The following is a 14,892-nucleotide window of genomic DNA, read 5'->3' as shown; positions in this document are numbered from 1 at the left end:
TGATCTCAAACGTACGGCGCGCTCTCTTCATTTTATCAAATGATCATAATCACATCTATTAATTTTACAATCCTGCTACTAGCATTTTATTCAGACTAAAACCCCTTTAATTCGGGTGAGAAAGCAGGGTTTTTTTTGAGTGGCTGTTGCACATCCTGTCATGCCGGTGACTGCGTGCTGCTGCAATAGACGCATTTTGCTGCATTAAAGTTAACGATTAATCGATTAATTGATCGTTAATTTAAACGACGATCGATCATAGAAATTATCGAAAATTGACATCCCTAGTCCCTATAGAACTGTTTTAGACCCTGCTCTGAAGTAGGAGCTAATTTAGTTCCTCCAAATGGAGTTCCTAGAACTAAAACCGTTACTAGTTCCTGCGGTGCGAACGCGCCAAAAAGTGGGTAGTTCCACAATTAGTTCAGGTACTATGAAAAGGTTCCCGCGGTGTGAAAGGCCCTATTATCAACCTCTAAAACACACATATGCCTCATCATATCTATTAGGGGAGGTATGACCAAACACTTATATCATGTTATGAGTAACTTCACAGTTAGTAACAAAAAAAATAAAAAACATTTATATTTGCTGGAACAAAATTAAAATCGCTTTAGATCAGAGTTATTATCATTAACTAAAACTAAATAACTAATAAAATAAACATTAACTGAAATAAAATAAAAAAGGCTAACTTGTATTATGTTGCCACTTATTTTAAGTTACATTTCTTATTTTTGTTTAGTTTAAGTTGAAGTACTAAAATAAACTAAATAAACTAAAACTACTTCAACATTAAAACAATGAATAATAATACGAATTCCAAAAACACACAACAAAATTACTAAAACTAAAATGAAAGCATAAAATATACAAATTAAATCTACTTCAAAATATTAACAAAAACAATAATGGTATATCAATGATACTAAGATAACACTGGATTATATAATAATAATAATAATAAGGTGGTAAAGCATATTTTTGAATAATTCAGAGAATTAAATATTTTACATGTATTTTTTCTTTTAGTCTGAAACTATATGGACAAAAACTTAAAGCTCAGATTGTTGAAGATAAATGAACGATACATTTGTACTATTACATAGAACCGTATATTCCTAACGTTTAGCAAAATAACTTACTTGGTTATCAAGTGTCTCAGCAACATTATCCTCGACAAAGTACATCCCAGATTTTCCTGCAAACCCGTAAAACAAGGCAGATCATTTTAGCAGTCAGTAGATGACGGTTAACAGCCAACACAAGACTGATGTTATGGAGGGTGAACGAGTCTTACCCAGCAACAGCTCTCCTGCCGTCTCTCTAGAGGGCGCCACACTTACACACTTTCTCGTAAACCTAAATATAAAAAAAAAAAATGTTTCGGGTTTTTAAATGATTTGAAATTCTGCAATGTGACTCCGAAACAGACTAGTTACTAGCTGTGCAGTATCAGTACCTGATGGGCTCACTGGTGGCTTTGTCTTTCACTATGGATGAAGAGGAGTGAGTTTTGTCCTCAAACAGGAAGGCCAGAGGAGCCTTGATGGCATCTGTGACAGACAAACCACATGCATGAGACAAATAACATCAACAGCATCAAAAGTGGACGAGTTTCTAAGTTCTGGCAAAGTTCCATCATTCCAGCAACCACTTCCTGTACAGGCAGTACAGCGGTGGTATCATGGTGATGGCATCAGATGGCAACACCAAGTTACTGCACGATTAACATATTCATATACTATTCTGATTATCACTTAACTGTCACCCGTCCCCTCAGTGGGATGCCTAAGTTTACTTCACTATATTACAAATAAATCCTAATCTAATTATGACAAATGGAAAGGTCTAATACTCCTAAATGGATATTTTACCACTGTTATTTGTTACAAATTATGTAGGAACAATAATAGATTCATTTATGACAATAGTGCACCTCAAAATCTACATCATAACAGGAGTTCTGACCTTTATCACAAAAAGTGTTTTTCCGTTTACATTTTAGAAATCATCATAAATTATATTGATTGTATTAGTCTGACGAGAGGGGAGGGGCCGAGAACCGTAGGAACGGAGCGAGGCCGGTGGAGTAAATGCTAATGCGTGACACCTGCGCCACTCACCGGTCTCGAGTCCCATGGAGGAGCTCCGGAAGGATAAAAGGAGGAGTGACGACAGTGTTGGATGAGAGAGGACCAGGCCTGGATTTTATTTTGTGTTTTGTGTGCGGCAGTCATCCGGGAGGGGCTGCCGCTTTACTTTCCTTTTGTGTTTGTTTATTTTATTGAAGTGTTTGAATGCTCGCCGGTTCCTGCCTCCTTCTTCTCGATCATTGACTTTGTTACATACAGGTTTTGGTACTTTTGTGTCAGTGTTATACTCGTTTGATCATCTAGAAAGCACATCCAGATCACATCCCGAAATGTAAAAAAGTAAAATTGTATTTATTTATTTATTTGTTTACTTTATTCATTTACTTGTTCACTTACTTTTTCATTTGTTTGTTTACTAATAAATCTACATATTATTTTACTTATTTACTCAGTAATTTATTTATTTACTTAGTAATTTATGTATTTAATTATTTTGATTACCTATATACTTGTTCATTTCACTTAATTACTTATTAAATGTAGTTTTTTTTACTTAGTTTATTTATTTACTTAGTAACTGACTTCCTTTTACTTATATTTACTTCCATTTACGTACTTATCTTGGGATGAAAAATGCCATGTTCTTGAAAGATTTGTTTATGCTTTGAGTAAATAAACTGCACCATGAAAATGCATTGTAGATAATCTAGAAAACAGAAAGTGTTGAGTAGATGTTTGAAGTGCTTTCTCCAGTCAGAGTGCTTGAAGCTCACCGTCTAGTTTGCGTCGGTCTTTCAGCAGATATTTGTTAGGGATGGTCAGGTAGCAGCGCTGCAGGCGTCTCCGCTCTCGGTTGGGCCCCTCGGTGGGATCCAGCTGCCAGGAAGTGGGGTAAGATAACTGATCATACCACACCGCCCTGTTCCATGGGGAAAAACAACATCACATGGTGATGAGGATGAGTAAATGATGACATGAGCGAACTATTTTAGTTAGGGGTGTAACGGATCCATGATCCGTACGGACCAACCCCCACGGTTCGGCACGCATGTGATTCGCGGACTAACTGTAAAGTTTAACCATCTTAGAGTGAAAGTTTATCATTTGCACATGTTTTGTTTCGCCAATTTACACATTCAAGCAATTTCAGACCATTCATGTGAAAGAGAAGTCGAATCGGATTTGCGTGCCATTTTCTCTGCGCACATGCAGAGAGAGAGAGGCGCGATTCAGACAGCATGTCAACAGATACATACACACAAAGTTATGTTAAAATACCTGTTTTGGCAAGTATTCTGGTAAACACAGTCGGTTGTGTCTTAAGTGAACGTAAACAGCTGTGAAAGAAACCGGATGTTTGTCAATATTAGGTCCGCGAATTTGGTCTTAAAGAGACAGCAGCCTATAAATACCTGCTTCTCTCTGCTAATCAAACAACACCACAGCATTAACAGAGATTAATCAGTATTTAATGTATGCAGTGAGCATTATTGTGTTGTTTTACACTTAATTATTACATTTCTGCACCTGAATATTACTGTTACTAACTTTATGCTGTATTCATCTATGCTTGTAATTTGTGTAACTGTTCTTGTTTTATTACTGACTTTATTAGTTAAGCTAGTAGTTTCTGCTGGGGTATAGAAGTACTTAAAGTAAGCTTTTAGTAATAAATGAAAAGCAAACTTTTCAAACTCCAAAAAATGATCCGATCTGGGACTCAAAATCTATAGTATGATCCGAACCATGGGTTTTGTGATCCGTTGCACCACTAATTTTAGCTGTATCGCTCCAGTGAGCGATGCTGACCGGTCGTGAGTGAGCTGCTGCACGAGCTCCTGCCAGTGGCGGCTGGCGCTCAAGTCGGTCTTGTAAAGGCCTCTGATGTGCTGCATGACCTTCTTCCGCTCCATGCCCTGCCTGAGAGACACGTTCTGGGTGACGTCAGCGGCAATCTTCGAGATGTCCTTCGACTTCCCATCCAGCCTCTGCAACAAGCTGCAATAGAGAACGGAAGAGCTTAGAAAAACGCCTAAGAAGCGTGTTATTTTGAGATGTTGTGTTTCTCTCAGAGCGCTCACCTCCTCTGCGTGTTGGCCAGCTTCTTTTCCCAGGCTCCTTTGCTGGTTCTTGCCTCTGACTCGTATTTCAGTTGCTCCTTAATAAGGAATAGTAAAACGGCTTCAGTTGAACATTAATAAAATGCAAACACATCAGCTGAGCAGTTTTGAACTACAGACTATTTAAAAGTAGTCATATTACTAGCATTCACAATACTACAATAAACTGCAAAAAAAAAAAAAGGGCTCATGCAAACCTGGACTATTATTATACGCAGACCTCAGGGGGAAAATAAAATGCTACAAAAGTGCAGAATATGACCTTTATTACTCGAGAAACCAGTGCAATCAATCTCAGCAAATAAAAGACTAACAAATAAATATATGAATTACTATGCATTTGCTCTAGTTTTGCAAATATTTACATTTACATTTATATTTAGGCCTAAATTTAAAATGTATGTATTTAAATTGCATATAAAATTTCCATCCGTTTGGATTACACAGATTTAACATAAATTAATAAATTTAATGTGATGCATATTTGTCAGTCATATATAAATGAAGCAGGTCAGATTTCTGTAATGGTACTAATAAACTTTTTTTTTAAATACACAATAACCAAGTTTACATATTTATTATCAAATGTTCCACAGATATTTTAACCATGCTCATGCTTTTTAACTGAATATATTTAATTGTTTTCACAATAAACAGATTTATGCTGATTCTAAGCAATATGAAAAAACACATTTTGAAAAAATTCTTATTTAAATAAAACCAAATAGATGCAAACAGTTAATAATAAACTATGCAAAGATTTTTTAAATGCATGTTCCATTTATGAATGACTGAAAAATATGAATCACATTAAGTTAGACTGTTCATGTTAAAACTTTGAATAGCATATAAAATCGCAAGTACATTGCATTGAAGTTCATGCATTCCCTGTGAATCAAGCACACATTCTCCCTACACTGTTTGAGCTTGTTTAAGCAACACAGCATATAACCTGATGGTTTGTGTCAGGTCATGCGCACCTCTTTGATGGCTTTGAGGAGGTCTGGTTTGGCGGGAGCGCTGGGTGGGATGCAGCGGTGGCCGCAGAGTTTCAGCGCCGTCATAAAGGTGTTGGCAGCCGCCTGTTCTTCTTTGCTCAGGGCGTCTTTGTGATCGTGTAACAGCTCGTACAGATACAGAGCCAGCTTGGGCCCGTGCTAATAACAAAAACCACACCAACAGGATTAGTGGTATTTATAATATATAAGCATCTCTGCTATTGGTCGCCCTCCACTGTAGATATCAGAACTGGCCATTAAAAAAAACATACTGACCAACAACATAAATTCATTTCTAAAACACATTTACAAACCCGATTTTGCTTTATTCAATAAAGCAAGCCCGATATTGCTTTCATTCAAATTTGCATTGATTGCAACAATAGGCATTTATGGTTGCAAAGTTTCACCACTATTTTGATACAGTACTGCAAGTTTGCATTGAAATGTATTTGTAAAAAATTATTTTTCATCCAGTAAGGATACAGTAATTAAAAGAAATGTCACTATTTGACCATTTAAATATTTTAATAAATATGTATATAAAGCATATTTAAACGCAAGTAATTTTAACATCCCGTAATTAAAATATACATGTATTGATCTTGCTGTTTTTTCAGTCTTCATGTTGTACATTACTTCTAAATTATGTAATAATTAGAAGTTTAAATTAAGTTGTGTCTTGAGATGTGTAATTGTTCATTTCTTTAACCAATAAAAAAAAAAGACTTGTTTTAAGAGTTTCTGATTTAACCTTCAATAGCAAACATGGTTAGTTGGAAAGTTGGATTAATTTTCATGAACCAAATACAGTATTATATCACTGAGAAAATAATGACAGGCCAAAAAATACCTTAAAAAAAAAAAACTGATTTTTGTACCATTCATTGAATAGACCCCTTGCAAACATTTCTGTAATGCTTAGAAAATGGTCTCAAATTTGTTAAAAATACTTGATCCAAAAGTGTTCTGTGTGACTATTTTTTCCATTTTGTGTTAGTTCATTCATCCCTTCAGCAAGCTGTGCCCATTAATATCAAATTTTTTCCCCACCAAAACTTTTGTTCTGACAAACTTCAGAGTGTCAGCTACTGTTTTGTGTAGTTTTTACCCACATTTAGTCAAAATGAGGTGTTAGTTAATTGCTTTATGCAAACGCTGCAATTCTGCTACGCTGGGTCTCTGAGGGTTAATGGTCTTTTCAGTGCCAGTCTACAGTATAATGGAGAAAGCAGCGCTGGAGAGGACAGCACTGCTGCTATGGAAACAGTATCATGAAGATGTTTCTGTGGGTTATTTACTATATGTCAGCAGCAGCGCAATGAAATGTCACTGTCTTCCTCCCAACAGAGGAAGTGTGCATGTGAGCTGTGCTTTGATTGGATACACAAATCTGATAACTGTCAGCAAATAACCAAAGCAAAATGTCACACCGTCTCTGGTTGGCATGTAAAAACAAAAAGCCATTTCTGTCAACATATCAGCTTGTCAGACGGCAGCATCCTCACCTCGAGGCCGGGACTCAGGCTTTCTCTGAGGATCTCGGAGTAGCTCTGCTCGTGGACAAACTCTAGTGCCTCCTTCCTGTCCTCCAGAGGAACTGCGGGGCTGAGCATGTGCACCAGCATGCGGCCGATCTGAACCCTGAACGTGTCGCGACAGGACCAGAGGATTCGCTTCCACTGCTGGCGAGGAGCACCACCACGACTGGTGCTGCCCTGAGGAGATGAACCATCACAAAAAACATGTGACACTGAAGCATCGAGAGAGACATAACGTTAACATATAACTACACATTTATCACATGCTCAAGTGTTGTGCATTTTTATTTGTCCATTAGGTATCGCAAAGGGAATGCATTTCAATAGACAAATGGCTACTATCAAAAATGTAAACAAAAACCATAAGAAAAATAAAATATTTATATATAAAAAAAAAACTTCAAGTTATTTTATTTCAGCTAGTTGTCAAGACAATATTTCTCTTTTTCTTTTGAATGAAGTTGAAGAACTAAAATAACAAACTAAAAACTAAAACAATAAAAACTATAGACAAATAAAAAAAAAACATAAAAATTACAAAAACACAACAAAATTACTAAAACTTTAACTAAATTAAAATGAAAACAGAAGATTCAAAATATGAACAAAACTATAATAGTATACCAATTATACTAAAATAACACTTTAATAGACTAGTTTCACAGTCTTTTCTTGTCTCAAGATTTACAGGTACAAGAGTATTAAGATGTTTAATATGTTTTATTAGCGTTTTCTGGGATAGTTGGGAAGTTTGATTCATTGTCATGAAACACTTTGAAATCCCCATTTACAGGAATGTTTACGAAAATCTTTCATGGCCTTTTTTGTAATTTAGTATTTATTTTTTTTATTTATACATGCAAATATTGCTGTTTATTAATATTAGGGATGTCAATATATTTAAATTGACAATTTAAAAACATAATTTAATAAAATACACAATGCACTAATTAATCAAATTAATCATAAATAATCAAATATAACAATATTTGCTGAGAAAAGCCCCAAAATGAAGACAATTCAAAGATAATTTTGGACACTTCAAATTTTTTATGTCTCTGGAATAATGTGTATTGAATCAAACAAATAAAACCAGTAACAAACAAAAAAAGGGTCACTTGAATTTTAATGCTGATGTCTACTTTAAGCGACTCACCAAGGCTATCTTTATGCCCTCCATCATTAGTTTGAGAATATCTTTGCAGAAGATCTTCATGTTGCCCGGTGGGATCGGGGTGGACGGCGTGGAGCCGTTCTCATCGGTCGTCTGCTCGCCAGGTAACGGCATGGACATCGAGTGATCAGGAGACTCGGGAAAGTTCAGGAAGTCAAAGAAATCCTGGCTGATGTCTGGAGAATACAGACAAATAGTAAGCATGGAACAAATGCATTCAGTCTACATGGACTGTCTCTTGTTATCACTAAGAAAAAGTACCATGCTAGACTGCCTATACTTTCAGAAGCATGTAAATTGCATTGAAGTGTTTTGTAATGGCTGCACAAAGCCGATGATAATGTTTATGAGCAGATATTATCACACATCACTTCTGTACCTTGATAGATGAGTCTGTTAACAGCCAGAACCACGAGTCTCTGCAGTCTCTGGACCAGCTCAGTCTCGCTGGCTCTGATGGGGTTTTCTTGACTCATCCTGCGCTGCATCATCTGGTTAAGCTCATCGCTGGCCACCGAGCGCATTCGCGTCAGCAGCGAGTCTGACTGGGCCACCGTGAACCGCCTCCGACCTGATAAAAACACACAACAACATGCTTACTGAACTAAAGGAACCGTTCGTAAAGAGCAGAGGATCAGAAATCACACAAACACATAGGGATCAAGAGACAGACAGACAGACAGATGCAGATATTAACATCCGCCTTAAGTGATGATTAAGTGGTTAGCCTAGGCAGGTTGTCATTTACACCTGAAATCCAACATGCATCCTAGTACAGTTTTTTGAAAGAAGTCTCTTCTGCTCATCAAAGCTGCAAATATTTGAGCAAAAATACAGTAAAATTGTAAAAAATTACATTTTAAAATAGCTGTTTTCTATGTGAATAGATGTTAAACTGTAATTTATTGCTGTGATCAAAGCTGTATTTTCAGCAACACTACTCCAGTCTTCAGTGTCACATGATCTTCAGAAATCATTCTAATATGCTGATTTGCTGCTCAAGAAACATTTCTGATTATTATCAATGTTGAAAACTGTTGTGCTGCCCAATATTTTCGTGGATACATTTTATTTCTCAGGTTTCTTTGATGAATCGAAAGTTCAAAAGAGCATCATTTATTTGAAATAGAAATCTTTTGTAACATTATAAATGTCTTTACTGTCACTTTTGATTAACTGAATGCGTCTTTGCTGAATCAAAGTATTAATTTCTTTTTGAAAAAAGATGAATGTTAAAGGCAGGTGTAAATGAGACAGAGTGTGAATGATAAATCAACAGACGGAGTTGCAGGGAAAGTCTTCGAGTCCTGGTGCAACTCTGAGTTGATTTATTCTGGGTAATTGAGGATAACACACACAGGCACCAGTAGTCCAGGACACTGGGCGGATGAGCAGCAGACACGCTTTAATAACTTCACTGCACGCGCATAACATCCTTAAGAGAGCCAGGATGTTGTGGCCTGTTTTTTTTGTTTTGTTTTGCAGATGGGGTCGATGGCTACCTGCATCTGAGGGGAACATGTAGGAGTTTGCGCTGGTAGGGGAGGGGAGGGGGGAATCCTGGGACAGGAAGCTGAACGGGGAGGGCAGAGGAATCAGTCCGTACGAACAGTAGTGCTGCCGGGGAATACGGGGAATTATGGAGTCTTTCAGCCCCATTGAACCTTGGGAGTGTGAGGGGAGGTGATAATACAACAGAAACACATGAAAGGTGAAGTGTAACATCCAGGGCTGATGGTTAAGACAAGATGAATGGAGATGAAACACATAACAAATGTATACAGATATACCTATCTTTTGTCTGTTTATAGTCTCTTTGTGTGTACATATTCAAATTTACCAACAAAAATCAGTCCTAAAAGATACAGGAAAGAGGCTAAATGTGACCCTGGAGCACAAAAGCAGTCTTAAGTCGCTGGGGTATATTTGTAGCAATAGACAAAAATACATTGTATGGGTCAAAATTATTGATTTTTCTTTTATGCCAAAAATCATTAGGATATTAAGTAAAGATCATGTTCCATGAAGATATTTTGTAAATGTCCTACTGTAAATATATTAAAACTTAATTTTTGATTAGTAATAAGCATTGCTAAGAACTTCATTTGGACAACTTTAAAGGCGATTTTCTCAATATTTTGATTTTGTTGCACCCTCAGATTCCAGATTTTCAATAGTTGTATCTCGGCCAAATTTTGTCATATCCTAACAAACCATACATCAATGGAAGCTTATTTATTCAGCTTTCAGATAATGTATAAATCTCAATTTCGAAAAATTGACCCTTATGACTGGTTTTGTGCTCCAGGGTCACAAATGTGGTTTTACAGAAGTAATTTGAGACAAATCTAACTAATAGATGTAAAAACACACATACACAAAAAAACAAACAAATAAATTATTAATAATAATAATAATAATACTTTCATGTGTAAAGCCACAGTTCACTTTTGGGTCAAAACTGGTTAACCATCAAAACACACATACATCATTTAAAACAAAAATATAGCATAAAATTTAATAAAACTATAATAATAAAAATAATAAAAAGTGTAATAAAATATATAAAAATACTTTTGAATGAAAAAGAAAAAAAAAACTTTTGAATGAATTTCAGCTAGTTTACAAAGAAACATTTCTCAATTAAAATAATAAAAAAATCAAAATCAAATATAAATGAATAAAAACTATGTAGATACATATAGAGCTAATAAAAATGACAAATGCACAACAAAAATACTAAGCCTTAAATGAAAATGCAAAAAAAGAGAAAAGCTAATTCTAAATATCAATAAAAACTGTAATAGTATATTAATGATACACTGACCAACATGAGGGTGAGTAAATGATGACAAAAGTTTCATTTTAGGGTGAACTATGCTTTTAAAGATACTTCAATAACCTGAACCATCACATAAACAAGACAAATACCATCCCCTTTGACCTCCAGACCTGCTCACCTGCGATACTCTTGCGTTTCTGCTGTAGAGCGTGATGCGGTGAAGTAGGCACGTGAACGTAGCTGCTGGATTTCTGAGGGTCCTGATTGGCTGTGGTCTTAATGAAATCGATGGCTGCCTGGATCAAACGGAACTGCAGTGCTGTGGCCATTTCTGAAGCGACAACAGAGAACCGATTTCGTTTGAATGACACGTCACATATCATTGTAGTATAAAAGTATTAGTCTTCTTTACCCTGTGTGCGCCGAACTTTGCTGGTCTGCATGTAGCCCAACAGGGTGATCAGGTCTTCAATGATGCGGAAGTACTGAGATCCTGAGGAGCTGCAGGAGTGGATGGTGACGGCCACCAGCAGCTGCTGAATGTCACACACCACCAGCTTGTAGTCATTCGGAGGAATCCTACAGAGCAACAGCATCATGTAGCCTGGAAAACTACAGTTTCAAAGTAGTTTCCCCAACACTAGCTGCGTTTACATGGCCCCTACTAATCCGATCGTAATAGGACTAGAAGCACAATTTAGACCCGAAGTAGATAAATACCAAGTGTGCTTTTTAAAACTATATGCGACAACAGCGGGAAACTCTGTATATTCATGCAGTGTGCGCATGTCAAAAGATTAAAGGATTACTCCACTTCCAGAATAAAAATTTCCTGATAATTTACTCATCCCCATGTCATCCAAGATCTTCATGTCTTTCTTTCTTCAGTCGCAAAGAAATTAAGCTTTTGGAGGAAAACATTCCAATATTTCCATCCATATAGTGGACTTCAATGGTGCTCAATGGATTGAAGGTTAAAAATGCAGTTTCAGTGCAACTTCAAAGAGCTCTAAATGTTCCCAGCCGTGGAATAAGGGTCCTACATATATATAATTGTCCTACATCGCTGTTTTACCTTTTTTTGTATAGGGCGTTTGACCTTCTTTGCATGTTCACTTTGTAAACACTGTACTTCTGCAGGGATGTAGGACGATTTTGAAGTTGGAGGAAAAAATGAGATGGGATTTTTTTTCGACCTACCCTAACTGTTTCGAACCGGAGTGCACAGAGTACGCATGCGCATCGCAGAGCTAGACAAGACGAGCATTTGGGGTTAAAAAGTATATAAAGGTTATATACAGGTTTTTTTTTTTAAATAACGGATCGTTTCGCTAGATAAGACCCTTATTCCTCGGCTGGGAACGTTTAGAGCCCTTTGAAGCTGCACTGAAACTGCATTTTTAACCTTCAATCCGTTGAGCACCATTGAAGTCCATTATATGTGACCCTGGAGCACAAAACCAGTCTTAAGTCCCTGGGGTATATTTGTAGCAATAGTCAAAAATTCATTGTATGGGTCAAAATTATTGATTTTGTTTTGTTTTGTTTTGTGGTCCAGGGTCACATATGAAGAAAAATCCTGGAATGGTTTCCTCAAAAAAACTTAATTTCTTTGCGACTGAAGAAAGAAAGACATGAACATCTTGAATGACACGGGGGTGAGTAAATTATCAGGAAATTTTTATTCTGGAAGTGGAGTATTCCTTTAAATCCGATCAGAAGCTTGTGACATATAAACATGCATATCAACCCGATCACTTTATTTAGCATTCATGTAAACACTACGTTCAGATTCGTCAATCAGAATGAATTCATTCCGATGGAAGCAAAAAGTGTCCACGTAAACGTAGCTACTGACGTCAAATACGGTGCATTACCCGTTCTCCAGGCCGTTGAGGGTGGACAGCGTGTTGAAGAGCACGTAGAGCAAGCCGTGGTCCAGCAGGATGTCAGCCAGCTTCGGGCAGGCGTTGAGCAGCTGCAGCAGCAGACACAGGCCGTTGTGCACGAGTGAGTTCTCGTACAGAGAGTTCTCCAGCAGACCCAGCACAGGGATGATACAGCGCTTCCTGAACGGGGAGATGCTCTCCATATCCTCCAGATCCAGACTGAGAGAAGAGAGCAATATTTGCTGTCATTGATAAGGATGCTGCTGGGTAAAGTTTCATTCAGTAGACATCATGCAGAAGGTTCTTGAATGCGTTTCCTCACAAATATTTATTGCAGTAACACGAAATGTAAAAAAAAAAAAAGGTAAATGTGTCTTCACAACTGAAATACAAATTAAATAAGCACACATACACATTTTAACATTATATAATTTCAAATGAATAATAACTGTTTACTATTGTCTTTTTAGAGCTGCTTTACAGCAGAATTTAATTTTGCTTGTATCACTGAATCACTATTTTCTTATTTAACACTGTAAAGCTGCTTTGAAACAATCTGTATTGCATAAAGCGCTATATAAATAAAGGTGACTTGACTACAATATATAGTATAAATATATGTTATTTTTGCATCCTTAATATACCATTATAGTATTTACTAATATTTTGAAATGTTTAATAATTGTTTGTTTTTGTTGTTATTAGTTTTTGTTTTCCAAAATATATTTATTTGTTTTTAGTATTTGTTATTTATTTTGTCATTTTAGTACTTCAACTTAAACTTAATGAAAATTAGAAATGTTGCCTTGGCAACTAACTAAAAAAAAAAGTTTTTATATTTTTATTTCAGGTAACAGTTATTTTATTTCTCTTAACACTTATCTGTTTGTTTATTTATCAAAATAAGAGGTATTTTTTTATTTCTACTTTTATTTATAAAATTATTATTTTTAAATAATCGTATTAAAATGTAATACATTATTACAAATATCATCATATATATATATATATATATATATATACAATTATAATAATTTTAATAACAAACCGATAAACAAAATAAAAACAAAATAAAATAAAATAAAAAACAAAAAATATATAGCTGGTACATTTTCTCAATTCACCCTCCAAAACTCATGTCATCAGGCTATGAGCTCTCATGGTCACGTCTTCAGCTCTAGATTGTTGGTATACTCACTCTTCCTCGATCCCGACCGGTCGTCCGAACAGCATTTCCAGGAAACACTCCAGCAGACCCTGTGAACCCTGGTGCAGGTACAGCTGATTGGCCAGCAGTGAAAACCCATGATTCTTCAGGAACTTCTCCTTCTGCTCTTTCTGAGTGCGGCTAAAGTAGGCGTCCAGGAGCTACATGAATAAACGTACATATTTGTGTATCCATGCATGTATGACATATTACATAAAAAATAAATAAATTAAACCCATTACGCAACCTCCCCTCTTTACCAGAGTGGTCAATAAAACTTGTGAATCAACTAACAAACCATTTTCATATCAGCTTAAATAAACAAACCAAAGCAGCAGATGTGATAAACAGTTATGGATAGAGAGACAGTGAAAAGGCCAGTCATTTTATTGTCCTAAAGAAAACTGTTTGTATTATATTTTTTCATTTGTCCATAAACATTAAATTATCTACTCCTCTTGGGTTTAAATTTTTAGAAATTTCAAGGGGTCTTGAATTTATGTATTCTCCTAAAAATACGATTTGTAAAAAAAAAATAAAATAAATACTATTTTGTCATCACTAAATTAATTCTGTGAAGTGACTCACAAAATAAATTTTTAAATGGACTCCTGATTTTTTTTGCAATTAAGAACCCCCAAATAAGCAATTATTCATAATATTATTTAAATGTAATAATATATTTTTCAAATTAAGAAGAGGGAAAGTTTTAACTACTACTATTAAAGGGGTCATCAGATGCAAAATTCACTTTTACAAGTTGTTTGAACTTAAATGTGTGTGTACACAACGTGTAAACAACCACCCTATAATGATAAAAATCCACCCAGTGTTTTTTTTTAAATCCAGTCCCCCGATCTGCCTAAATGCGTCTATGTTCGCGCGAATCATTCGTGATTCAGCTTCACCTTCAGAAGAAGTGAGTATAAGTTTTTTTTAATGAATTTTGCAAATCGCCTTTCCTAATAATGTGCTAGTTAGCAAGTTTCACGATGAATGCAACTAAAGTTTACAGTCCCTCAAAGAGCGGCTCGGAAGAGAGGGGCGGGGTCAGCAGGGCTCATTAACATTTAAAGGGAAATGCT

The 14,892-nt window shown here is 36.0% G+C and overlaps 1 protein-coding gene across 1 annotated transcript in view; it reads right to left on the bottom strand.

The window, feature by feature from the left end:
- The window catches only part of LOC107691204 (lysosomal-trafficking regulator-like), a 122,024-nt gene that overhangs the window by 23,022 nt on the left and 84,110 nt on the right, over positions 1-14,892 (bottom strand). The window contains 14 exon segments of the mRNA XM_016489701.1: positions 1,146-1,201; positions 1,301-1,362; positions 1,463-1,556; positions 2,870-3,015; positions 3,906-4,094; positions 4,178-4,254; positions 5,197-5,373; positions 6,723-6,932; positions 7,912-8,105; positions 8,309-8,500; positions 10,890-11,042; positions 11,124-11,290; positions 12,589-12,819; positions 13,799-13,968. Coding sequence (XP_016345187.1) covers positions 1,146-1,201; positions 1,301-1,362; positions 1,463-1,556; positions 2,870-3,015; positions 3,906-4,094; positions 4,178-4,254; positions 5,197-5,373; positions 6,723-6,932; positions 7,912-8,105; positions 8,309-8,500; positions 10,890-11,042; positions 11,124-11,290; positions 12,589-12,819; positions 13,799-13,968 — 2,118 coding nt within the window.

This window comes from Sinocyclocheilus anshuiensis, unplaced genomic scaffold, assembly GCF_001515605.1.
Source record: "Sinocyclocheilus anshuiensis isolate Anshui unplaced genomic scaffold, SAMN03320099.WGS_v1.1 scaffold462, whole genome shotgun sequence".
NCBI classification, from domain to species: Eukaryota; Metazoa; Chordata; class Actinopteri; order Cypriniformes; family Cyprinidae; genus Sinocyclocheilus; species Sinocyclocheilus anshuiensis.
This window is presented reverse-complemented; position numbering and strand designations above follow the sequence as displayed.